Here is a 24308-nt window from a genome sequence, read left to right as displayed (position 1 = left end):
GAATCCTAGAAATTGACGTTTGCTGTGGGACATGAGCAGGGCATAGGTGGGCTTAGTGTGAGAAGAGTGGGCTGAGCCTTGCTTTGTCTTCTAAGTTGATTGACACACATTAAGGCAGGGTTCTCCAAACTATGGTTCTCCAGTAGTACAGGAACTACAATTCCCATCCTGCCTAGTCAGGTCTGTAAGTGCCAGTTTTACAATGCCTCATGGGCCGTGGAGTTTCGCAAACAGTTGGAGGGCCGTAGTTTGGAGATCCCTGCACTAGGGCTTTCTAAGGAAAGGAAACACCCCCTAATATCACGCTGCCACGCTGTAGTCTCTTAAACAATGGGACATCGGAAACATTTGCTAAATGAGGAAGATACATTGTCTCCAAGCTCAAGGGGGAGCAGGTACATTTCTCTATTTACTTGCAATTATGCTTATTATTCAGGATTTATTTACATTAGCAGTTTACACAGCGCTTTGCTATATAAAAGAGAGACCATACAATTACAATACAATAAAATACAAGAGGGTTAAGAGGGCCCTGCTCAGAAGAGTTTTTTTACAATCGAATAGGGTGGAGCAGGTGGTACAAAACGTAACTGTGGAGAATGAGCTAATGGAAGAAGTCAAATATTTGTTGGTGTGATAGGCTTCCCTGAAGAGATGAGTTTTCAGTGATTGCCTAAAGGCAGCTAAAGTGGGAGATAGTCGAATAGGTTGAGGTAGAGCGTTCCAGAGGATGGGAGAGGCTCTGGAAAATCCTGGAGACGAGCATGGGAGGAGAAAAAAAGGGAGCTTGAGATTAGGAGGTCTTGAGGAGTGGAGAGGATGGTTTGGGTGATATTTGGAGACCAGTTTTGGTGATGTTGCTCAGGGCAGAGTTGTGAATGGCTTTGTATGTTAGTATTTTGAATTTAATTGGCTGGGCGATGGGGAGCCAGTGTAGGGATTGGCAGAGAGGGGTGGCAGACACTGAGTGGCTGGTAATATGGATAAGCCTGGAAGCAGCATTCATGATGGACTAGATGTAGGCCTATGACAAGGAAGTTGCAATAGTCGAGGTAAGAGATGACAAAGGGAGTGAATGAGTATCTTGGTGGTTTCATTTGTTAAAAAGGGGCGATTTTTAGAGATGTCACGGAGGTGAAGTCTCTTAGCCCTAAACCGATTGTCAAAAGCTTAAAGGACAGGTCAGAGTCTAGGAATGCCTAGTGCCCTGGCATGAGGGGAGGGATTGATGGTTGCTTTACTGATTTTAGATGGGGAAAAGTCATATTGGGGGGGTGGGGGTAGAATTACCAGCTCAGTTTTTTTTTTTTGGGAGATTTTGTTTGAGGAAGTGGTACGACATCCATACTGATGTCAGTTAGTAATACGAGAGGAGCCTAAGGGATTGAGGTGAGGAGTAGACAGATTTGGATGTCATCGGCGTATAAATGGTATTGGAAGCCGTAGACTGCTATCAAGTGACCAAGGAAGGTGGTGTAGATAGAGAATGGGTCCAAGAACAGAGCCTTAAGGGACCCCCACAGGGGCAATTGAGAGGAGGAGACAGAGTTTTAGGTAACACTGAAGGAGCGCTGGGATAGGTAGGAGGTAAACCAAGATAGAGCAGAATCTTGGGAGGCCAAGGGAACGGAGTTAGGAGGAGCGGGTGGCCAACAGTATGAAAGGCCGCAGAGAGGTCAAGTAATAGGAGATTTGAGTAGTGGCCATTGGTTTTAGCAGTTGGTATATCATTAGTGAGTTTTTTATTAAGGCAATTTCTGTTGAGTGCTGCAAGCGAAAGCCAGACTGTAAGGGATCAAGAAGCTTATTTTCACTGAGGTAGGAGCTAGGACGGTTGTAGACAAAGCGTTCTAGAAGTTTAGAGGTGAATGGGAACAGTGAGATGGGTCTTAGGTTTTTCAGGTTTTTGGGGTCCAGTGAGGGCTTTTTAAATATGGGAGTTATCTGCGTGTGTTTTTAGAGGGGAGGGGAAGGTGCCAGTAGAGAGGGAGAGATTGAAGATGGGAGTGAGGGAGCATAGGATAGAATAAGAGGGTGACCGACTAGTAGTTGTGAGGGAACAGGATCCAGGAAACAATTGGTTAGCTTGGCATTTGAAGTTTTGTAACCGCTTCTTCAGTAGTAGCCAGATCAAAATAGGAGAGTGTTGACTGTGCTGTTAGGCAAGGTATGTTGAGTGGGAAAAATGTCCGCACAGTGGAGGTGTCGTATTGCATTAATCTTGTCTTTGAAGTGATTGACAATCTCTTGGGCAGTGAGTGAGTTAGTGGATGGGGGGGGGGGGGGGGGAGAAGCAGAGAATTAAAGGTCGAGAACAGACTAGGACTGGATGGCAATGTATTAATAAGAGAGACCAAGTAGGCTTGTTTGACAGCATGGAGGCAGGAATTGTATTTTAGATACGAGGGTCGATTTTATATAGAGTGAAGTCCTGCAGGCATTTGGTTTTAGGCCAGTTGTTCAAGAGCACTGCAATGTCTCGATTTCTACGGTTGTCAGTTTGCCAGGGTTGCAATTATCAGGGCCTGATTCTGCGTGTAGTTGGAGGAGTAAGTGCGTCCAGTGATGAGTGAACTGTTATAAACGGGTGGTCAGGACAGGGGTGAGAGTCATATCGGTCTATAGCAGAACAGAGAAGAGAAGGGTTAAAGTGACGAAGGTTCCTATAAGTAATCGTTTGCTGGTTGGAGGCAAGGATACAGTGAAACTGATGAGATGAAAACAAAGGCAGAAATGTTTTACATCCTTCTTACTTTGATCATATTGACTTTTAGTTTTTGACCTTAATTCTGCTTTAAATTAGCCAGGCTTTTGACTGGTTTATGTCAACCATTACTAATGTAACTATATGGTGAATTTCAGAAAACTGATTTGTGGCATGCAATGAAATTGAAGATTCTTTGGACCTACTAAGATGAACTATTGTGACCATGTAAGATTTTCTTAAAAAGAAATCGGTCATGTATTTTAATATCTGCTATATGCAGCTTTGCCTCTTTTGGGGGGCACTATTCTCCCACCCCTTTCTCAGATCCTATTGTTGACCTAATCTAGAGCATTAAAGCTGAACTGTTTGAGTGCTATTGTTGAGTAAGTGCAGCTTGCTTTCAGGTTCATTAGGCTACATTCGCATGGGTGACTAGCCTCATTGTGAATGACCGTGGCAGGAATCTTTAGATTTCTGCAGTTGTTTTTACCACCTGTGAAAGGCTTAAATGACAGGTCCGGCAGCACATCCACTTGTGCACAGCCACTTGTGCACAGCCAGCGATTACCTGCGGTGATCGCTGATGGATGCACTCTACCTCGTAGTGTCAACTTTTCAAAACTTGATGCTAAAACTCAACCACTCAGAGCTGAGGCTCAGGTGGATAACCAGGGGATACATCACATCTGGTCACACACCGTACCGCCATTTTGGCCTAGAGCCCTTATAGATTCTCAAGTGCTTCCTCAAACCTTTTGGTCACGAGGATTCATTAGTCTTATGCAGTCTATACCTGTGTAGTCTTTCCAGACATGCTTACTGTATATTCTGCACTCTATTCTGTGAGTACCCCACAGGGGAATGCTCTCACTTGTAGCTATAGCGGAGACCAGGCAAAAGGGAGCCAAAGCAAATTTCGCAGGTGATCCATTTGCTCTGCTGAAGTACTCTGCAGCGCGCACACAATGCCCAACTTGCACTGGAGCAGGATCCAGCTCGAATAGCAAAATTCTAATTCTAGCTATCTACGCAAGCATTTATGTTCACAAGCAGCCTATTTGACTAAAGCAGAAATCAAATCTGTCACATTTCCTTGGACAGATTACAGTCCGACTATAGCAATCTTTGTCCATTGCTATGCCTCCTGTCCTACCCCAGTTTTTCAACTTGAGTTGGATCCTCATGCTGGTGAGGATGCAGAAACATAAAATGCAGATAATACTGAGGCAGTATTAGGAAAGGATCTCAGATTTTTTTTTATCAGTCACCATATTCAAGAGGTAGCTCCATGCAACATGCTTGATTTTGAAAATCTCATTGCATTAGTCCACAAAAGCCTTGGCATTGTGAAGCCTCACTCTTCTGTCCTGTCATGTCCTTTGGGTACAAAGAGACCTGCAAAGCGTGCATTAACAGAATGCATTCTATGATGACTGGATCACTCCAGAAAGCATTTTTCACCCCCCCCCCCCCCTAATTTTTGCTGAACTCTATACAGTAGGTTTGCAAAAAAGTTGGTAGTTCCTTTGGCTGACTCTGCCGTTTCGGTCCTAAGCAACCATCTTGCCTATTATGTATCAAAGATTAAAGATGTTCCCTTTTTTTTAAAAGTTTCTGCAGATAGAAGATTTGAGATGCTCCTAAAGGCTTTTTTGCTATTGGGGGTCCAGCCCTGCAACCAACTCTTGCTGCCATTTCAGTATGTAAATCTTCAGCTAACTGGACTAGGGCAGTGAGAAACCAATATAACCCTGTATTTAAGGGTGCCTTTATTGCAGTTGCCTTCTGCTCTGAGTTTTGTGCGACTGCCCTTGAACATGTCATGAGATGATTTTTCTAGAGTGGTCCTAATCTCCATTTACATATGTAGAATCTTTTTGGCTGAGAGAATGGACAACTGAAACTGTCTGGAAAGGCACAAGTGTAAGATGCCTTTTGCAATGAAGACATCTGGTGAGGCTGTTGACCAATTCATCAGAGGTGACTGAAGGAAATATTTTACTTCCAAAAACCTTTCTGGGAGCTCTCATCTCTTCTAAATGCAGTGCAGAGGTCTGCTACAAGCAGGCTTCAGCTTTTAGAAACCAAAGTTCAGCCTGCCCTTTTGATACAAAGGTCACAAAGCCTTCACAATGAAGGGGCGCCCTCTACTCCATTAGTAGGTTCAATCAGTGGTTTCAAAAGGGAAAACCAGTAGTTCAATGCTATACTCCTTGCTATACTCCTTACTTTCTTCCTTCAGATCAACTCACAAATGCCCAAGGACGGTTAGATTTACAAAACCATATGAACCATTGCTTGTCCAAGGGAGGAGTTGTGCCAATACAGCCACAAGAAAAGTTTAAAGAATTATACTCAATATGCACTTAAACATGTTTATAAAATGTGGCTTTAGGGGCCTTTAAGTTTTTCTTATGTCAGGAGAAAGGCATTCAGAAGAGCCCAGTTTGCGTGACGCCTTTTGTAGGCTGCAGCGGTCAAGCTTCTTGTCGTCCTACAGCTGTCAATATTGGGGGTTCAAGTGTGTGGGAAACTTGAAATGTTTTGTATTAGGATATTCAAACATGCCTTCATTTTTCATGCAAGTATATCTGTTCTAAGGTGTTAAATCCCAAAGGCAAAAATGTAACTCCTCGCATAAATATCCTTGAATAATTTTTTTGGTTACTTATTTTTTGTATGGTATTTAGTTTGTCAGTTTTTCATTTCTATTTTACTCTTCTTTTGTTTTCTGTGCTATAAACAATTTTTTGAACATAATTAAAACACCTTAATATATTTAAAAAGATACCAGCAAGTTTTTACACAGATTGTGTCTCTAGAAGGCCAAGAAGTACAAGTAAAGGCAAAAAGGTTTGTATGCACTTTTCTATACATAGGACTGTATTATTTATCATTATTATTATTTATAGTTTTTGCGGATAACGGAACTTTTTCAATGGTAATACTAAAAGATAAAATGAGAGGAAAAACTAGGTTATTGCCGGTTAGCTTGATTTCCAGTCATCTTCCAGGACGGCTTAATTGAGAACGGCTCAGGATACACAATCCACATTAGTTTAAATACAGGTGAGGGGCAGATCCCCCCTCCAGTAATAATAAATAACCAAAGGCCATTAAATCTCATACCTACCACCCATAATACACACATCCTAGTTAGGGCGTGAAGCAGCACCGTTATGGAAGATGACTGGAAATCAAGTTAACAGGTTATAACTTTTTCCCACGTCATCTTCCAAGATGGCTTAATTGAGAACGACATAATAGAAACCATACCTGCTTGGGGAGGGACTACAGCCTGAAGCACTTTTCTCCCAAAAGCCTGGTCGCTAGCCGAAAGGAGATCCAGACGGTAATGCTTTACAAAGGTCTGGAAGCTTGACCATGTGGCTGCTTTGCAGATTTGGATCAGGGTAGCTCCTTCCCTTTCAGCCCAGGACCTAGCCAGAGCTCTAGTGGAGTGGACTTTAAGGTTAAGGGTAGCTTGAAGCCCCGCCGATGCATAAGCCTCCAAGATGGCCGCTTTCCTCCACCTAGCGATGATGGCCTTAGAGGCAGCTGATCCTTTTTTATTTTCTGAGAATAGCAGGAACAGCTTAGTGGTTTTCCTTCAATCTTTAGTGCGTTCAATGTAACCTATCAAACATTGCCTCACATCAATTTTTTGGAAATCCTTTTCCTTGGGATTGCTGGCTTGACCGCAGAAAGATGGGATAACTATCTCTTGTGATCGGTGAAAGTTCGTAGATACTTTGGGGAGGAAACCCGCATCCAGTGAGAGAACCACTCTATCAGGAAGAATGAAACAGTGATTTTTGCTACGGACATGGCTTGCAGATTGCTGACTCTCCTGCCCGTGACCAGAGCTACTAAGAGCACCGTTTTTGTAGGTCAATAATTTTACCGTAACTCTCTTCTACTGATGCAAACTGATGTTTTGAGAAACTCTGAAGTACTGTAGACAGATCCTAGGGGGGGAAGTCTATTGAGTCGCAGGCCTCTGCTCCTAGAGACGGTCTCAATAAATCTTTTAATGTGTGTTCTGCTAATCTGAAATCTAGAAAGCTGCTCAGAGCCGCTAATGGGTCCAGAAATCATGTTACTTTTGCGCCAAAAGCAGAATTTCTTCCACACCTTATTATAGATTACGTTAGTTGACATTTTTCTACGGTTTAAGATCGTGTCGATTACTTTTTCGGACAGACCTTTTTACATTTTAGCAAGTACCGCTCAGGAGCCAAGCCATCAGAAAGACAGTTCACTTGAGGATGGTACAGCTCTCCCTGGACCAATAGGTCGCTCCTCTCTGGCACCCTCCATGGTGTATGTTTGCCGCTCTTCAGAAGCTTTCAATAGCAAGACCTCTTTGGCCAAGCTGGAGCTATCAGGATGACTTTTGCTCTTGCTGTTTTGGCCTTCTGAATCACTTTGGGTATGAGATTGAATGGAGCGAAGGCATATAGGAAATCCTCTGTCCAAGGGAATGCAAACTCATCTAGATCACGACTCCTCGTAAATGGAGTAAAAATTCTCCACTTTAGCATTCTTGGCTGAGGCGAACAGGTCTATTAGCGGGAACCCCCCCACCTTTCCGTGATTGTCCTGAACACTTCTGGTTTCGTATGGTAAATCTTCTCCCTACTTTAAAGATCTGCCAAATAGTTCAGCTCTCCTTTGAGGTGAATGGCTGCCAGTGAGAGGGTGTTTTCTTCCGCCCAAGTAAGGATCCGTTCTGCCACCGACATGAGGGAAGGTGCCCGTGTTCCCCCCCGTTTGTTTTTATGTAGCCACGTTGTCTCTCAGAATAGGTCTTCCTTCTAAGCTAGGCAAAAAGAGCCATCAAAACTGCTTTTACCTCCCTTGCATTGGAGGAGTCATCTCTCTGATCTCTCCCAATTTCTCTGGTTGGCTAGCTTTTCTGTTTGGGCTCCCCAGCCCCACGAGCTTGCATCTGTTATTCGCACTGGATTTTCCTGTGTCCAGGGTCTCCCCATTGCCAGGTTGCCTTCTTGTAGCCACCAGTGTAAAGAGTGTGTTTGTTTTTTGTTTTTTCTTCTTTTTTTTTTTTTTTTTAACTTGATCCGGCAGTTACTCGCTCGTTCAAGGTATTCATTTTGTCAGAGAAATTCTGTAGTTTTCTCGTATGTGCTTGAGCTCAGGGTATCACTAGGATAGCCGCCGTCATCAGTCCCATGATGGATACTGCCTGTCTTTATAAGGAGGTTTCCAACTTCAACAGGTCTTTTCGCTGTTGGCAAATAAGTCTTCCACAGAGTTGAGAATGTACCCCAAGACAACGACTTTTTGAGTAGGTTGCAGGTTTGACTTCTCTAATTCACAATCCATCCTAGAGACTGCAGATGGTTTTATCATAAAGGCTAGATTCTTCTCTAGCTCTGCGGACATGACTCCACAAATAGCAACAGATAGTCTAGGTAAGGCATTAATTTGAACCACTGCGGTCCTCAAACCCTTGGCGGGCTTCTGCTACAACCTTGAAGATCCTGGGTGCCAATGCCAGTCCAAACGGGAGAGTGTTGAGCTGAAACCAGAGTGTCTGCTCTGGACCTTTTTACTGCGAATATGAAAGGGTTTGGAGCAGTCCCTTATCGGGATATGCATCCTTCAGATCGCTTGTTGCCATAAAAGCATTTCTGAACAGCTCTGTTGTCCATATCGTGTCCATCTTGAATTTCTTGTACACAACACTCTTGTTGACTTTTTTTTTTTTTTTTTTTAATTCAGAATTAATCAGTATTTCTCTTACGTCCTCCGACAGTCGCCGCCGCCTCTAAGTCATCACTATTGGGTATTGACTTCCGCTCCGCAGGAGTAGCTAGGCATAAGACTTAGTCAAAAGAACAAAAGCATTTAGCATAGACACACCCATGGGGCCGTCCCACTGGTCAATACCCCCCTGCAGTGATCCCTCCCAACTCAGTTTGTCTCTGCCTAGCGTCAGGAGTAGTTAGGCTTCCCCGTGCTGGGGCTTCAATCTCAGCCTTTCTAATCTATTTTTTTTTTTTCTTTGAAAATTTCATTTTTTTTCTTTGCTTTACTAGCTGTTTATTTTGTCAGCTTTAGTTTAGTCCGATCTTCGGATAAAGATGGATTCTTGCGGAGCTGGGAATCAGATTGACCGCCCTGGCTCTCCAGGGCAGAGGGTCAGAGGGATCCCCAGCCCGCCATCGAGCGTTCAGCCATGTGTTCGTCCTGGCATTATGAACGACCATCCCTGCTCGCAGCAGGGATGCAGCCTGTGAGGTGGCTACCTCAGTGGACACATCTGCGGTGCTGCAGTGTCCTGTTCTTGGCCAACGGCATTCCCTGTCAGATGAGGACAGCGGCTTTCCGTTCATAGAGGCACCCCACGCCATCCGGTACAGGTAAGTACTTTGTGTGGGGCCTCTGTCTGGGGTGGCAGTCCTGTGTTGCTGTGTGTTCCCCATGTCTGTGCCTGTGTGGGGCTCCCTGATGCGATCCCTGCGGGGGTCTCTTTTTACATGCGCTGCTGTGTGGTTTTGGGGGCCCCTTCCCCTGTCACTGCGGTGTTTTGGGGGTGCAGACTGTGCGGCGGGTGAAAATCGCGCGGTCTGCCATTTTAGGTATGGGCAAGCATGTCTGGCTTCACTGTAGGCTGGTAACTGCATGCTGTTTTGTCGCCATCCGGCGCCATCTTGTGTGTGGCAGAACGATCGTTCCGAGCACATGTTCGGCGGCCATCTTGCCAAAGCCTCCCATTCAGTTCTATGGGCAGGCATTTTCCCTGGGTCTTGCAGCTTATAGTTCAGCCTCTGATGACCTCACTTCCTTTTCCTCTGAAGCAGCGATCGGTGTGGTAACACTCTGTGGGGGCTCTGCAGACTGTCTCTTCCATAACACTCTGTTTTGTCCTTCCTGGCTCAGTTTTTTGTCTCCTTTTGTGGGTCTGTGTTCACTGTGCATATAGCAGTAGGCTGCGCACTCCGCAGCAAACTTAAAGGGCCAGTACTTTTTTATTGCACTTTTTTGTGTAACTTGGGCAATGGAATCTCAGGACAGCGAATTCCCTCCAGCCCTGGAGGGGGACCCCAATCCTACTGTACCCCCTGTTATACCTGATTTGGCCGCCGTAGTGGCATCTTTAGTGTCCAAAATGGAGATGCTGATGGCTGAACGAACGAGCTGCTAGGAAAAGGCCTAGATTATCCATCTCCTCTGATTCAGATGGTGATGTGGCTGGCGTGCCCTTTTCAGGGTCTCGCTCGTCCCTGGACCCACTGGGGTCTGAGGGGGAGGCGGAGGGGGGGTTGATGATTCTCCCCCGGGATGAGTTGATTTCTTCTGTGAAAAACACTACACTACATTTGGAGGATGAGCCCAGTCCTCCGGGCACTATGTCTTCATTTGGTACACACAGGACCCGCAAGTCGTCGCAGGTTTTTCCCTGCCCCGCTGAATTTAATTACACTGAATGAACTGTGGCGCAATTTAAAACGTCCTTTCACGGTACCTAGTCGGTTTAAACTGCTTTATCCCTTTGCGCCGTCTACGGTCTTGCGCTGGTGTGTGCCTCCACAGGTGGATCACACTGTGGCCGTGTTAAACAAGGCTACTTTGATTCCCACTGAGGACACCCCGGTGTTCCGGGATCCCACGGACAGGAGGTTGAAGTCTCTTGCCCGCCATTCCTACACGGTGGCGGGTTCCTTGCTCAAACCTTTTTTCACGTCCGTCATGGTGGCTCAGGCGGTGGTGGATTGGACTAAGGTCCTTAGACGCAACCTCGCGTGAGACTCTGCCCCACCTGCCACGCTGGCTATGGTGGATCAAATTCACCAAGGTGTCATGTATTTGTGCCATGTGGCATTGAATGAGGCCCCTTTGGCTGCACGCCTGTCGACTGATCTGGCTGAAGAGCTGGTCGGCTGACCAGACATCACGGAAAACGGTGGCTGATTTTCCCTATGCAGGTTTTTGCCTTTTTGGCGAGGAGTTGGATACCTTGGTAAAAGGCGTCACAGGGGGCAAGAGCACGATGCTGCCCCAGAACCCGAAAAACAAGTCCTTTCGTGGCAAGCGGGGTTCTGCCTCTCGACCCCATTAAGGGTCCTTTTCGTGCCTTTAAGAATCAAACCAAGGGCAAGCCCTTCAAGGGCCAATGTAGCCAGAAGAAGCCCTGTGCGGGCAATCAGAAGTCCAGCAACGCCGGTGCGGCGGGTCAATCCGCCTCTGCCTGAAGGGACGCCCTCACCCGTTTCAGGGGTGGGGGGACGTTTGCGCGGTTTCCTCCAACCTTGGCTGCTCCGCATTCCGGACAGGTGGGTTCAGGAAATCATTCGGTCAGGGTACAAGATCGAATTCCTTTCCTGGCCGTCGGACAGATTCTTTCCCTCAAATCTTCATCTGACCCCGGGGCGTCTGGGGGACCTGCATCAGGCGGTACAGGACCTTCTTGCCCAGGGGGTGATTGTCCCGGGGCCTCATCGGGACAGGTTTCGGGGGTTTTATCCCAATCTGTTCACTGTGCCCAGAAAGGAGGGCAAGGTGCATCCTATTCTGGACCTGAAAGCGCTGAACCGCTTCGTACGCGTTCGGAAGTTCTGTATGGAATCTCTCCGCTCGGTGGTGGCCTCCCTGAGTCCAGGGGAACTCCTGGCCTCTATAGACCTGAAGGATGCATACCTACACATCCCCATTTTCAAGGGTCACCAGAGGTACCTTCGGTTCGCAATAGCGGAGGACCACTATCAGTTTGTGGCGTTACCTTTCGGTCTCGCTTCGGCTCCAAGGGTCTTTACCAAAAGTGTTGGCGCCTGTTAAGGGCACAGGGCATTGCGATCTTGGGATATCTGGACGATCTCCTGTTAAGATCGAGTGCCAGCCAGAACCTGCTGCGCGATCTGTCCACTATGGTACAGACGCTCCGGGAGTTCGGATGGACCATCAACGTACAGAAGTTGACCTTGTCTCCTTCAATTCGTCTTCCCTATCTGGGAATGGTTCTGGACTCTGCTCAAGCAAAGGTGTTCTTGCCGGAGGACGAGCTTCGGACCTTACAGGACGAGATCAGGTCCCTCAGGGACAAGCCATCCTCGTCACTCAGGACCTGCATGCGGTCCCTAGGGTTGATGGTATCGGCCTTCGAGGCGATACCCTTTGCTCAGTTTCACACAGTCTCTTCAAGCGGAGATCCTGGCCAGGTGGGACAGACTACTTCAGTCCTTGGATCTGAGTGTCTCATTGAGTCACCGGACCAGAATGGACCTTCTGTGGTGGCTTCAGTCCCCGGCTGTGTCAGAAGGGAAATCCTTCCGTCCGTTACTGTGGACAGTGATTACCACGGATGCCAGCCTGTCAGGCTGGGGTGGAGTCCTGTGCAACCTGTCTGCCCAGGGCACTTGGTCAGGGGAGGAATCCTCCCTTCCGATCAACATATTGGAATTGAGGGCGATCAAGCTCGGTCTCTTCCAGTGGTCGGATCGACTTCGGGGCTGTCCTGTTCGGGTACAGATGGACAATGCTACCGCGGTGGCTTAAATCAACCACCAAAGGGGCACCAGGAGGGCCCGGGAGGTGACCGACATTCTGTCTTGGGCCAAGACTCATGTCCCAGCAATTTCAGCAGTTCATATTCCGGGTGTGGAAAATTGGCAGGCCGACTATCTGAGCCGCCAGACCCTGGACCAGGGGGAATGGTCCCTGCACCCGGAGGTCTTCCAAATGCTGTGTGCGAAGTGGGGATCCCCGGACGTTGGTCTGTTAGCGTCTCGGCTGAATCACAAGGTGGAAAGATTCGTGGCAGGAACGCGCGATCCGTGGGTGGAAGCCTCGGATGCGTTGGTGGCCGCTTGGCATCAGTATCGTCTGATGTATGCCTTTCCTCCGTTTCAGTTGTTGTCCAGGTTCCTTCGCAGGTTAGCCTTGGAACCGCACTTGGTGATTCTGGTAGCGCTGGACTGGTCACGCCGGTCTCGGTACGCCGACGTTGTTCACCTGGCAGTAGAGCCTCCTTGGCGGCTGCCAATGCGGGAAGGTCTGTCTCAGGGACCGATCTTCCATCCTGCTTTACAGTCGCTGGCTTTAATGGCCTGGCTGTTGAAAGGCAGGTTTTGAGAGACAGGGGTATCTCCCCCAGAGGTCATTCCTACGCTGATCAAGGCTAGGAAAGCCTCATCTGGTAAAATTTATTACCGTACCTGGAAGGCTTATTTCGCCTGGTGGGAGTCCAGGGGGTTTTCCCCTCGCTCATACTCGGTGTCGAGTGTTGGCTTTCCTCCAGACTGGTGTGGACTGGCGCTGGCCACGATAAAGGGCCAGGTATCTGCACTGGCTATTCTTTTCCAACGCCCTGTGGTGTCTCATTCCTTAATTCGCACCTTTATTCAAGGTGTGCGACATTTGGCCCCTCCCCGGAGGGCGCCTTTACCTCAGTGGGACTTGAACTTAGTTCTGTCCGTGTTGCAGCGTTCTCCCTTTGAAAACATCCGGGAGATATCGTTGCCTCTGCTGTCTAAGAAGGTTGCCTTTTTAGTGGCGATCCTTTCGGCTCGCAGGGTGTCTGAGTTGGCGGCGTTGTCTTGCCGCTTTCCTTACTTGGTGGTTCATAAGGATAAGGTGGTCTTGCGACCTAGCTCTTCTTTTCTTCCTAAAGTGGTGTCTGATTTTCACCTGAATGAGGACATTGTGTTGCCTTCGCTCTGTGCGAAGCCAAAACATCCCAAGGAGGTTGCGTTGCATTCCTTGGATGTTGTCAGGGCGATCAGGGTTTACCTTTGGAAATCGGATTCCCTCTTTGTCCTTCCTGAGGGACCTCGGAAGGGCATGGTTGCGTCTGCGGCGACCATTGCCAAATGGATCAGACAGACGATTGTACAGGCCTGTGCTTTGAAGGAACGGGTTCCACCCTTCCCTGTTAAGGCGCACTCTACAAGATCTACGAGTACGTCCTGGGCCTACCGGCATCAGGCTTCGGTGGCCCAGGTGTGCAAGGCTGCGACTTGGGTCGTTGGTGCACACCTTTTTCCAAATTCTAGAAGATTGATGTGCTGGCATCAGCTGATGCCTCGTTTGGCCGCAAAGTTCTCAGTGCGGCAGTGCCATAGGGGACCCTTGTTTTTTGTGGGTCCCTGGCTGTTGGGGTGTTTATTCCCTTGGTATTTGTTTTCCTGGGTTGTTGCTCCTGTTGAGCCTTTTCTATGGCCCAGAAGGTTCTCTTACTGTGCGTGTAAGGTTCCTTTCTCTGATGTGGGTACTGCGTTGACTTTTCTACGGTTGCGTCTCCCACCCCTCATGTCTACACTGCTTTGGGACATCCCAATAGTGATGACTTGGAGGAGGCGGCGACTGTCGGAGGACGTAAGAAAACTGGATTTTTGTAAAATCTTACCGTAAAATTCCTTTGAGTCCTCCGACAGTCGCCGCCCCCGCCCCTCTTTTGGGGTTTTTTCTTGTACACCTACTGCTGTTCTACCAAACTGAGTTGGGAGGGATCACTGCAGGGGGGTATTGACCAGTGGGACGCCCCCATGGGTGTGTCTATGCTAAATGCTTTTGTTCTTTTGACTAAGTCTTATGCCTAGCTACTCCTGCGGAGCGGAAGTCAATACCCAATAGTGATGACTTGGAGGGAGGCGGCGACTGGCGGGGGACTCAAAGAAAGGGATTTTACAAAAAATCAGTTTTTCCTGATGGCTTTATTCTGACGAATACGTGAGAACAGAATCCCCATAGCCTCGAACTTGAGGAATGGGGGAAATTACCCTTTGATCCAGAAACTCCTGGATAAGACCCGTCATGGCAGCCACCGTGATTGGATTCAAAGGTAGTGGGGTCACCAAAAACGAACTGGGGGTACTTGACAAAATTCTCTTTTGTATCCATTTTGGATTAGATCCAGAGTAAATTAGTTGGCTGTAACCCTTTGCCCGAAGGGTAGGAAGGCCCCCTGCCTCCCCCCCTACCCTGCAAAGGGAGTCATTGGGTTTGTCTTTGATCTGGGAGGGATTAAACAAAAATCCCCCTCGACCCCTGCCTTCTTCCCTTTGTTGCCATAGCCTGCTTTGGTCCTTCCTGGCAGCTCCTTTTTGATTTTTTCCTGAAAGGATGAAAAGTCTTATTGAACTGCTGTTTCTTTGGATTAGGAAAACCTTTTGTCTGCCGACTTTTCCAATACCGAATCTATATCTTCACCAAAGTTTAAGCCCCTCTTGAAAGGTAGCGAACACAACTTGGCCTTAGAAGCCGCGTCCCCTGCCCAGGCTTTAAGCCTTGACAAAGCAGCGTCCAATTTGGGGCATTTTTCCCACAGTGCTGCGTTTTCTTGAACAGAAATTAATTTCTCTTTAGATTTCTGGGGGGAAAAAGCCTTTTCTGGCTCTCTATTCTTGTAATATCGTATCTTTTGAGTATAGCATGCACGGGGAATGTTCTGACCCTCTTTGATTGTAAACCTGCATACAGTTTGTCGTGTACTGACAGGCTTTGGCTCTTTTTCCTCTATCTCCAATGTATCCTATATATGGTTTTTAGTAAATCCGTTTCGTCAGAGGGAAAAACTTTTGTACCCGACTAGCCTTGTCTTAACTTCCCCTTCCTCTGTACCGGAAATATTGCTGGAGTTTTTCTCTTTCTGACACCTTGTTCTACCGGAACCAGAGTGCATGGAAGGGCCTGAGGCGTCCCAACAGTGTGAAGTACTGGGCTGAGATGCATCTGCTGGGCCAGGCTCTTGAAAGGAAGACCTGAATGATTTGAAACTTTGAACTTTTTCTGAGTTCATGGTGTCAAGGAATTTTCTAAACGTGGAGCAAGATTCCTTTAGTTGGGGTATCAATACAGTCCTGGCATAACTTTTCTCCAGGTTAAAGACCTCTTTTGTTTGCACGAGGCACATTTCTTTCTAGGGACCTCCTCCGAGACTGCACCATCTTTTCTGCAAGACACAAGCGAATCTCAGCGGTAAAAATAGCCCCGTGCAAAACAAATTTTCAAACCTAAATTTCAAAAACCAATTTCAAAATGTACTGGTGATCAGAGACCTCACCGTGCCCATGGCCCCCAAACAATGCAGCCCCCACTGGTGCCCATCCACCAGTGCTAAGTAAATAGAGCAGATGTCCCCCCATCACTCACTACCTTAGGGCCAGGATCCATCAGCATCCCCTGATCCGCTTCCTCTGCAGCAGCCACCTTTCATATATGTCCAGGGAGCCGAGGTTGCTGTGCTTTTAGAAGTGGCTCCGACAAGGCACCGCCCTTTTCTCAGTGTCCGTCCATGAAGGTTCCAGCCTGGTGGATTGGAGCCGTCCCCATGCAGCAGTGTTCTTTTTCGGGCCCCAGACCAGGCTTTGGATGCCGAGGAACTTGAATTTCCCTCCCGACGCCAGGATCCAAGATAGCGGACATGTTACTTCCGCCGTGCTGGCCCATGACTTCACATCCCCCTTCCTCCAATGAGGGCAGAAGACCATGCCAGGCCGGTGTCTCCCCATCTCCCAGGTTACACACCACAGACCAGGGAGAGCGCCCTGAATAGGTGCTGCTGGGATCTCTGCAGACCCTGCATCTCCGAGGACTGGATAAGGCCCCACTAAGACCCCCTCCACCGGACAAAACTAGAGGGAGAGGGATCCCTCCCACTCCAGGTGTACCGGGGGGCCCCAAGTTTCCAGACACCCTCCCCAGGGACACTGCCCCAGTACAGGAAAGGCCAGGGTCGGAAGGCTCCTGCCACCTAGCACGGAACCTGACAGCTCCTACTTCTGAGTGAACCTGTCTGGCCGAGGAAACCCAAAAAACTGAGGGGGATCTGCCTCTCACCTGTATTTAAACTAATGCGGATTGTGTTTCCTGTGCTAGGTGGGAGGAGCCTATATCTCAATTAAGCTGTCCTGGAAGATGACTTGGGAAACATTGATAAAGCTAAACTCCAGGCAAATAATGCAGCCCCTAATCCCTTAAAGGGAGATGTATGGGAATAATAGAAAAAACAAACCTACATACTCGCCTCAGTGCTACTGCATTGGTGAAATACTGCAGCTGTCCCATGTCATCGCCAAGACCGAGAATGTAGCAATTACATGACTGCTGATCGCTCAGCTCTGTCTTCAGAGTTAAGCGTGATAGCTGTTAGTCTTCGCTCACTTGAGTCTTGGGCTGTGGAGGGGGTGGGCTCAGCTGGCTTTGGCTCCCAGCCACATGCTGGGAACCAGAGCCAGCTGTGAATCAGGCTGCTGGTTGAATCATTACAATTTGGTAGGAATCCTTCCAGAGCCTGAAGTGGCTCTGTGAGTTCAGCTAACAGCAAGCTCTAGCTGATTCTGGGTCACAGGCGAGCAAAAGTGTACTTCTGTGACCCACAAGAGAAGTATGGCCAAAAAAGCTTTTGACCATACTTTTAATACATTGTTAAAGGTAGTGTAAATGTATATGTAAAGTGTAAGTATCAAAATTTGACCCGGTGCCAAGCTCTTGCAGCCTTGTATGGCAGAGCCCAGAAAGATGAGTCAGAGGGTGCATCAAAACTACCCGGGTAATAGGAAGTAGGTTGATGCCAACCGTTAGGTTGAGGGCATCTAGCAGCAGAAATCGTACTGTGGGGTGAGGGGGGACTGTGACTTTACAGTGAAATAAAGCCATAAACTGATGAGCCCACCTGTCGCCATGCTGTCTTCATGTTTCTTGCACTGCAGTACAACTTTTGCTTGCCTCTGCCTCATCCTCTCTTCTGTATTGTACAGGAGACTGCAGTAGGCTTAAACCAGGTAATCGGGCACTTGTACTTAAATACTTTCACTGCTCAGGGAGCCTTAAACGTTGATGATTGGAGCACTGTACAATGTGCAAGTGTGTTGGACATCCAGGGTACTAGACTGCTGTGCTCTTAGCAGTAAATTGGCTATGTTGTGTAGTGCTGGCATGGACAGCTTTGCAGCCTTCTTTACACTTTTTGCCCTCTGAACAGCAATCTGAGTTTGATCACTCATCAGAGGCCATTTGACAGCTGTGAGGTGTTTTTTACTCCTGAAACCTGAGCCAACACACCACAACCATGTGGCACAGTTCAATGGGTTGCATTTGGGTAGTACTCACCTACTGTGACAAAGGGGAATAACTTTTGCTGCAGTGTAAAGCATTCTGGTTGCACCATATAAACACCCCTTCTGCTTTTGTAGCCTAAAAGTGTGGGTGGGTGGGGGTGGGGGGGGATTGTAAAAAGGTGTCTCAACCTTGCTTTTTTTTTTTTTTTTTTAACCATCCACTCCATATTTACTTGGCGTGTAGCCTCACTGCACGACACGATACTTAAAATTAATCTTCAGTCACTTCCAGTAATGGGGGGCCTCCATCTGCAGTGCGTTATGATTCCATTTGTGAATGGCCCCCAACACACTGTACAGTAGCTTTACAATGTATGGCAGTGCATCATAATGCACAATACAGTGTGTTGTGGTGGGCTGTGGTGCTTCAGCCCACTGACGTACAGTTGAACATTGCAGTGCAGTGGCAGCTCATTCATAATGAATGGAATGCCTTAACGAAATGCAGATTGTCATGCATTGCAGCATATTTTAACAAGGCAATGAACCATAGATGTGTGCCTGGGCCCTTACTTTCTTTTGACCTCCCCTAAGGGCAGCTTCACACTAAGCTGCTGCTGCTCTTTGACTGCAGCACAGTGTACCACGCAGTTTTAGTGTACTTTCTTGAAAGGGGCACTAAAATTGTGGGACCGAATAGTCTATGGAAAAGTGCAGCTACGCCGTGGGTATACTGTGCTGCACCTGTATTGCATCGGGGTGGTGTGAAAGCGCCTTATTGGTACCCCTGCATTTCTGTCAGATAATGCACCACTTCACCCAGAAAATTGTTGCAAATGTTTGTTCATTCTCAGGTTTTTCTTTTGTTTGTGTTGGTATGACACAAAATGGAGAAACAAACAAAAAGCCAAATCTGACATTCCACGCAAAACTCCAAAAATGGACTGGACACAATTTGTACCCTCAATGTAATATTTTGTAGCACACCCCTTGGAAAAATAAATTGCTTCCTGTAACCATCAATGAGTTTTACACCTGGAATTTTGGACCACTCTTTCGCCAACTGCTCCAGGTCTCTCAGATTGGAAGGATTCCTTTTTCCCAACTGCGGTTTTGAGCTCTCCATGGTTGCTCTATGGTATATAGATCTGGACTCATTGCTGTCTTAAACAGCTATCCCCCCCCCCCCCACCACTACCCCTGGATGGTTTTGGGGTGGATGTGGGCCCCTCCCTGGAATGGTCAAACCCCTGGGTTCGGGGTGATTTTGGGGTGAGCTCAGTGTATATAGTGACACTACTGGGTCTGCATCCACGCACCGAGTGCTCAGATAGTGAGGATGATTCCTCTGCTCTTCTAGCTGCGCCTCAATAGGCGTTGGTGGATGCACTGTGTGTTAATGCGTGAAACTTTAAAAATGGAGGTTTCTGCTGATGCTGCGTCGGAGGCACTGGTTCCTTTTGGCATTCACAGGCCCTCCCAACGCGGCAAGGGTGTTCCGCTTTCCGATAACCTTGACAACATGATTACAAACAGTGGGGTTGTACAAAATGCAGTAGTTGCTAGGCATTTTTTGCTTGCGGTATCCTTATGAGGATTTACTGCGAAGGACGGTCCATCCTGTAGTGAACTTGCCAGTTTCCAGGTCAAATTGAGTTACCCTTATCCCGGTTGGAGTCCCTGACCTTTACAGGTCCAGCTAGTAAGAGGGCGGATGCTATGGCCTGCCATATGTGCACCGTGGCTGGTTTAGCAATTGGGCCGGTAATTACTATCTCTCTGTTGCAAACTCTGACCAAGTGGGCTAAGCTTTTTCGCCGGGACCTTGAGGGAGAATGCTTTCCCCCTGTCTTTGCGGATCTGGCGGACCAGTTGGTCCAGGGGCTATGGTTTGTGATGCCTCTTTAGATGCGGCTCCTTTTGATTCTAGGCTGTCTATCAGCAGTGGTCCTTTGGCCTATTGTCTGGCTGAAATGCTGGTCTGCAGACTAGACTTCTAAGAAGGCCCTATCTATACTCCCTCTTGTAGGGGATCACCTGTTTGGCGCTTCCTTGGATTACATCCTTAAGGGTCTCACGGGGGGGGGGGGGGGGGGGAAAAGAGTGCTCTTCAGCAGGCTACCAAGAGCAAGGAGCCCCGTTTTAGACGTGGGCTGTTCTCCTCTGCTCCTAAGTGGCCTCGTCATCTCTCAGGATCTCAAGATTAGGGAACAAAAGTCAGGGCCTCCACCAGAGGTTCCAAGAGGACCTGGTCTGGCAAGCCATGAGCTGGCTCTTGCAGACCTTCTGGACCTCCAAGGCGCTAAGCTGCTTTGTGCGAGTACAGAAGTTCCACATCGGAGTCCATTCACATGGTAGTGACGTCCCTACATCAGAGGGATTTCTTCTCGCTTCTTTCGACATCAAGGACGTCTACTGGCACATTCTAATATGTGCTGGTCGCCAGCGCTGTCTTCGTTTTTGGCGCTGACCTTTTGGTCTCACCTCCGCATCTTGGGTCTTCACAGGAGTGTTGGCCCCAGTGCTGGCATTGAGTCAGCGGGGGATCGCGGTACTGGGGTACCTGGACGATCTTTTGCGAGTGGAGTCTCCGACTACTCTCATGGACTACTGGAGATTGCTCTGCAAACTCTTAGGAAGTTCGGTGGGGTCCTGAACATTCAGGAGTCTTTTTTTTTTTTTGAACCAAAGAAAAAAAAAAAAAAAAATTGCCTATCTGGGTCTGACTCTGGACTCTGCCTCAGCTAGGGCTTCTTCCTCGGGAAAAACTCCTCCAGACATTGCAGGCACCAATTCAGCTTCTGCTGTTCAGCAGACGGACATCCCTCCGGGCTTGCATGGGCGTGCTGGGCCTGATGGTGTCCACTTTCAAGGCAGTCTGCACAGTTCCATACAAGATCTCGGCTAAAGAGATTCTGGTGAAATGGGTTAAGGCTTCACGGAGTCGAGAGGTGGCTTTGCTCTCTGGCGCTTCGAAATGGAAAAATCCTTCTCCATGTACTGGACAGTTGTCTCCACGAATGCCAGCCTGTCTGGGTGGGGAGGCGTCCTCAGCACAGATGTGATCAGGGGGTCTGGGCTCTCGCGGAGCCCAAACTGCCACTTGGTGTACTGGAACTCCAAGCGATCAGACTCTGGCTTATTGGACAATCGTCTTCAGGGGTGTCCGTTACAAATTCATTCAGACAATGCCACGGCAGTGGTCAATGTCAATCCCCAGGGGGGGGGGGGGGGGGGAAGTGTCCTGGGGGCTAGGTAAGTAGCCTGCATTTTAAGGTGGGCTGACTGATTCGTTCCAGTCCTCTCTAACTTCTGCCACGACTCCTGGGCAGGATTCAAGCAGAAGGGATTCCGGTCATTCTAGTGGCTCCAGACTGGTCTCCCTGGTCTTGTTATGCTTGTCTGGTACGGCTAGTCCCCGATGCCCCATGGGGACTTCCTCTCAGGGAGGTTCTGCCATCCCAAGGACCAATCTTCCATCCTGCCTTAGTCGCTGGCTTTAACGGCTTGGCTGTTGAACGCTAGGTGCTGAAGGGTGGAGGTTTGTTTGAATCGGTGATTTCTACGCTATTGAAAGCTTGGAAATCTACCTCTAGGAAGATCTACCATCGTATGTGGAAGACGTACATTGCGTGGTGAAGTCTCTTGAGGTTCATCTGCGCTCCTCGTGGGATTTGATCTTGACCTTCCTTGGGGGGGTTTGAACCTAAATTGGCCTGGAGTACCATCAAAGGCCCAGGTATCTGTTTTTGGCATGTCCCCCCCCCCCCCCCAACGAGCTTTGGCCACACCCTCCCTGGTGCGTGTTCTTTCTTCAGGGTGTCCGACATTTGGTTCCTTCTCTTTGAAAATATTCGGAAGGTTTCCCTGCTTACATTGCCCCATAAGGTGGCTGCCTTTGGTGGCCATCTCTACATGCAGGGTGTCGGCACTGAAGGAGTTATCCTGTCCACTTTATGGTGCTTCACAAGGATAAGGTGGTGCTTTGCCTCTGTCAATCATTCCTTCCTAAGGTGGTCTCTGTCATTTGAATGAAGACCTTGCGTTGCCTTCCCTGTGTCCCAGGCCTAAACATCTGAAGGAAATTGCCTTGCATGTCTTGGATGTGGTCCGGGCAATTGGGGTGTACCTGGGAGCTACGGAGCCGGTTAGTGTTTTGGAGTTTCTCCAAAGAGATGTAGATCAGCGTTTTGGCCTTGGGTACCATCAAATTGCAGATATTGGCCCTGGCAATTTTTCTTTCGATGCCCGTTGGCCACAAATTCCTTGGTTCACACCTTTGTTTTTGGAGATCTGCCAGCCGACTCCCCTGGTGAGGTCTCTGTTGCCTCTGTGGGACTTCATTTTGTTGTCGGTTCTTCAGAAACCGCCTTTTCGTAATATTCCTCTGCTCACTTTGACACAAAGTTGTTTTTTTTTTTTTTTTTTTTTTTTGTCAGCTGGATGTGTTGTCCTGTCGTTCACCTTACCTGGTGGTTCACACAGTGCTTCATACCTGCCAGTAGTTCCTTCCGAAGGTCGTCTCTGGTTTCCATTTAAATGAAGACATGTTGCCGCCTTTGTGGCATAAGCATCCTAAAGAGAGTGCCTTACATTCTTTGGATGTGGTTTGGGCAATCTGGGTGTATTTGGCGGTGTCAGAGAATCCGATTTTTGGAATGACTCAATTTGTCCTTATGGATGGACCCTGTAAGGGGATGGCCGCATCTGCTGCGACTATTTCCAGATGGATCAGGCAGATGGTGGAGCACGCCTATTCCATTAAGGTTCAGGATACCATTTTTTTTTTTTTTTTTTTTTTTTTTTTTTAAGGCGCATTCTATGAGGGCGCTTAGTGCCTCCTCGGCCTTCCGTCATCAGGCGTCAGTAGTACAGGCTTGCAAGGCAGCCACCTGGTTGGTCTGTGCACATTTTTCAAAAATTTTTATAAGGTGGATGTGACGGATGCTTCTTTTGGCCGCAAGGTTTTGCAGGCCACTGTTGGAGAGGTTAGTCCTCTTTGAGGTGTATTTGCAGGTGTGATCCAGTTGTTCCTGGTTAAGCTTCTGTTTTGCCTGGTTGGCTATGTTTAGCCTTTGGGGAGTGTTTTCTTGTGTTCTTTCCACCCCTCATTGACACTGCTTTGGGACGTCCCATCATTCAAGAAGATCTGGAGTGGTGTCTGTCAATGAATGTAAGAATTGTATTTTTGTCTTACCGTAAAATCCAATTCTCTGATCATTGACGGACACTGCACCCGCCCCTCTAATTGATTTGGGTTTTTTATGTTGTTCTGACACTGCTTGGTAGACAAGCTGCATTGAAAGTCCTTGGCTCTGTCAATCAATCCAGGGGATGTTGGTTTTTGTGTTTTTTGAGAACTGGGATAGGAGAAGGGATGAGTGGAGATACTCTACTATGCACAATCTTTGTGACAACTAGCTGTAGTGTGCGGCAAGGCCGCTGCTTTACCTTGCCACTGAAGTGAAGATAGTTTTTAAAGGTTCCTGCTTTAGTTACTCTCTTCAGGGTTCTGAAACTGGCACCCCCTTTACACTCAATACCAGTGTGCTGACACCTGTCCGCTGACCCTAGCTTCTGGAGTGGTCCCCTTCATGGCATACCCCTGGACAAGTTCCTATGTATTCACGGACACTGTTTTTCCACTTGTCAGCATCCACTGGACCTCTGCGTTCAACACCTCCAGGTTCCCCAGGCCGACTGCCTGTGACCACCTTTCCCAGCTGAAGGAGAAACGGCCACACTCTCCTGGGACTTCGCTCCCCGCCCAAAGACACCCTGCCACATGTGCCCCTGGCTTTTATAACACATCCCAGGATGCACCACTGCTTGTGCCAACCCACGGACAGCCTCAAAAGCCTGTCACTGGCTGGGTTTCCTCCACTGTCCAACAGGCTACCCTATTGGACACAGTGGGGACACTCCCTGCGACCAGATGAATCACACTTGGACACATGCAACAGGCCTGACTAGAAATTCTGCTCTCCTGATTTGCAGACAGAGCAACTAGGTTTTACTTGCCACTCTCCTGATAAGCAGGCAGAGCAAACTACACTCGGCGGTTTCTTCGCTTTGCAGTAGCAGAGGAGCATTATCAATTTGTGGCATTACCCTTTTGGTCTCGCCTCCGCTCCCAGGTTGTTTTACTAAGGTACTAGCACCAGTGTTGGCCTTGCTGCGCCATTGGGGTGTTGCGGTACTGGGGAAATTGACGATCTGTTGAGTGGACTCCCGTTCAGCCTTGATGGGCGACCTGACGATCACGGTCACAACCCTGCAGGAGTTCTGTTGGAACATCAATTTCAAGAAATTCACCCTGATACCTTCTTTTGAGACTGGATTATCTGGTCCTGACTCTGGCTTCAGCTTTGGTGAGGGTTTTTCTCTCCCCCCCCCCCCCCCCCCCCCCCTGACAAGCTGCAAAAATTGCAGGGGGCGATTCGGTTGCTGTTAGCAAACAATCTGTCTTTACTGCGGCCTTGGGTCTGATGGTATCAACCTTTTGAGGCGGTTCCCTTTGCTCAATTCCCTACCAGACCTTTGCAAAGGGAGAGGTTCTTGTCAAATGGAGCAAGGATCCT

At 48.2% G+C, this 24308-nt stretch overlaps 1 protein-coding gene across 1 annotated transcript in view; it reads left to right on the top strand.

Moving 5' to 3' along the window:
- ZCCHC8 (zinc finger CCHC-type containing 8) overlaps nucleotides 1-24308 on the top strand; it is a 128552-nt gene that overhangs the window by 52367 nt on the left and 51877 nt on the right. Inside the window, 1 exon segment of the mRNA XM_082251575.1 lies at nucleotides 5495-5560. Coding sequence (XP_082107701.1) covers nucleotides 5495-5560 — 66 coding nt within the window.

Source organism: Pelophylax lessonae (assembly GCF_965119305.1).
Source record: "Pelophylax lessonae genome assembly, chromosome: 1".
In the NCBI taxonomy this organism is placed as follows: Eukaryota; Metazoa; Chordata; class Amphibia; order Anura; family Ranidae; genus Pelophylax; species Pelophylax lessonae.
Note: the sequence above shows the minus strand (reverse complement) of the source record. Positions and strands in the feature narration are given on the sequence as shown.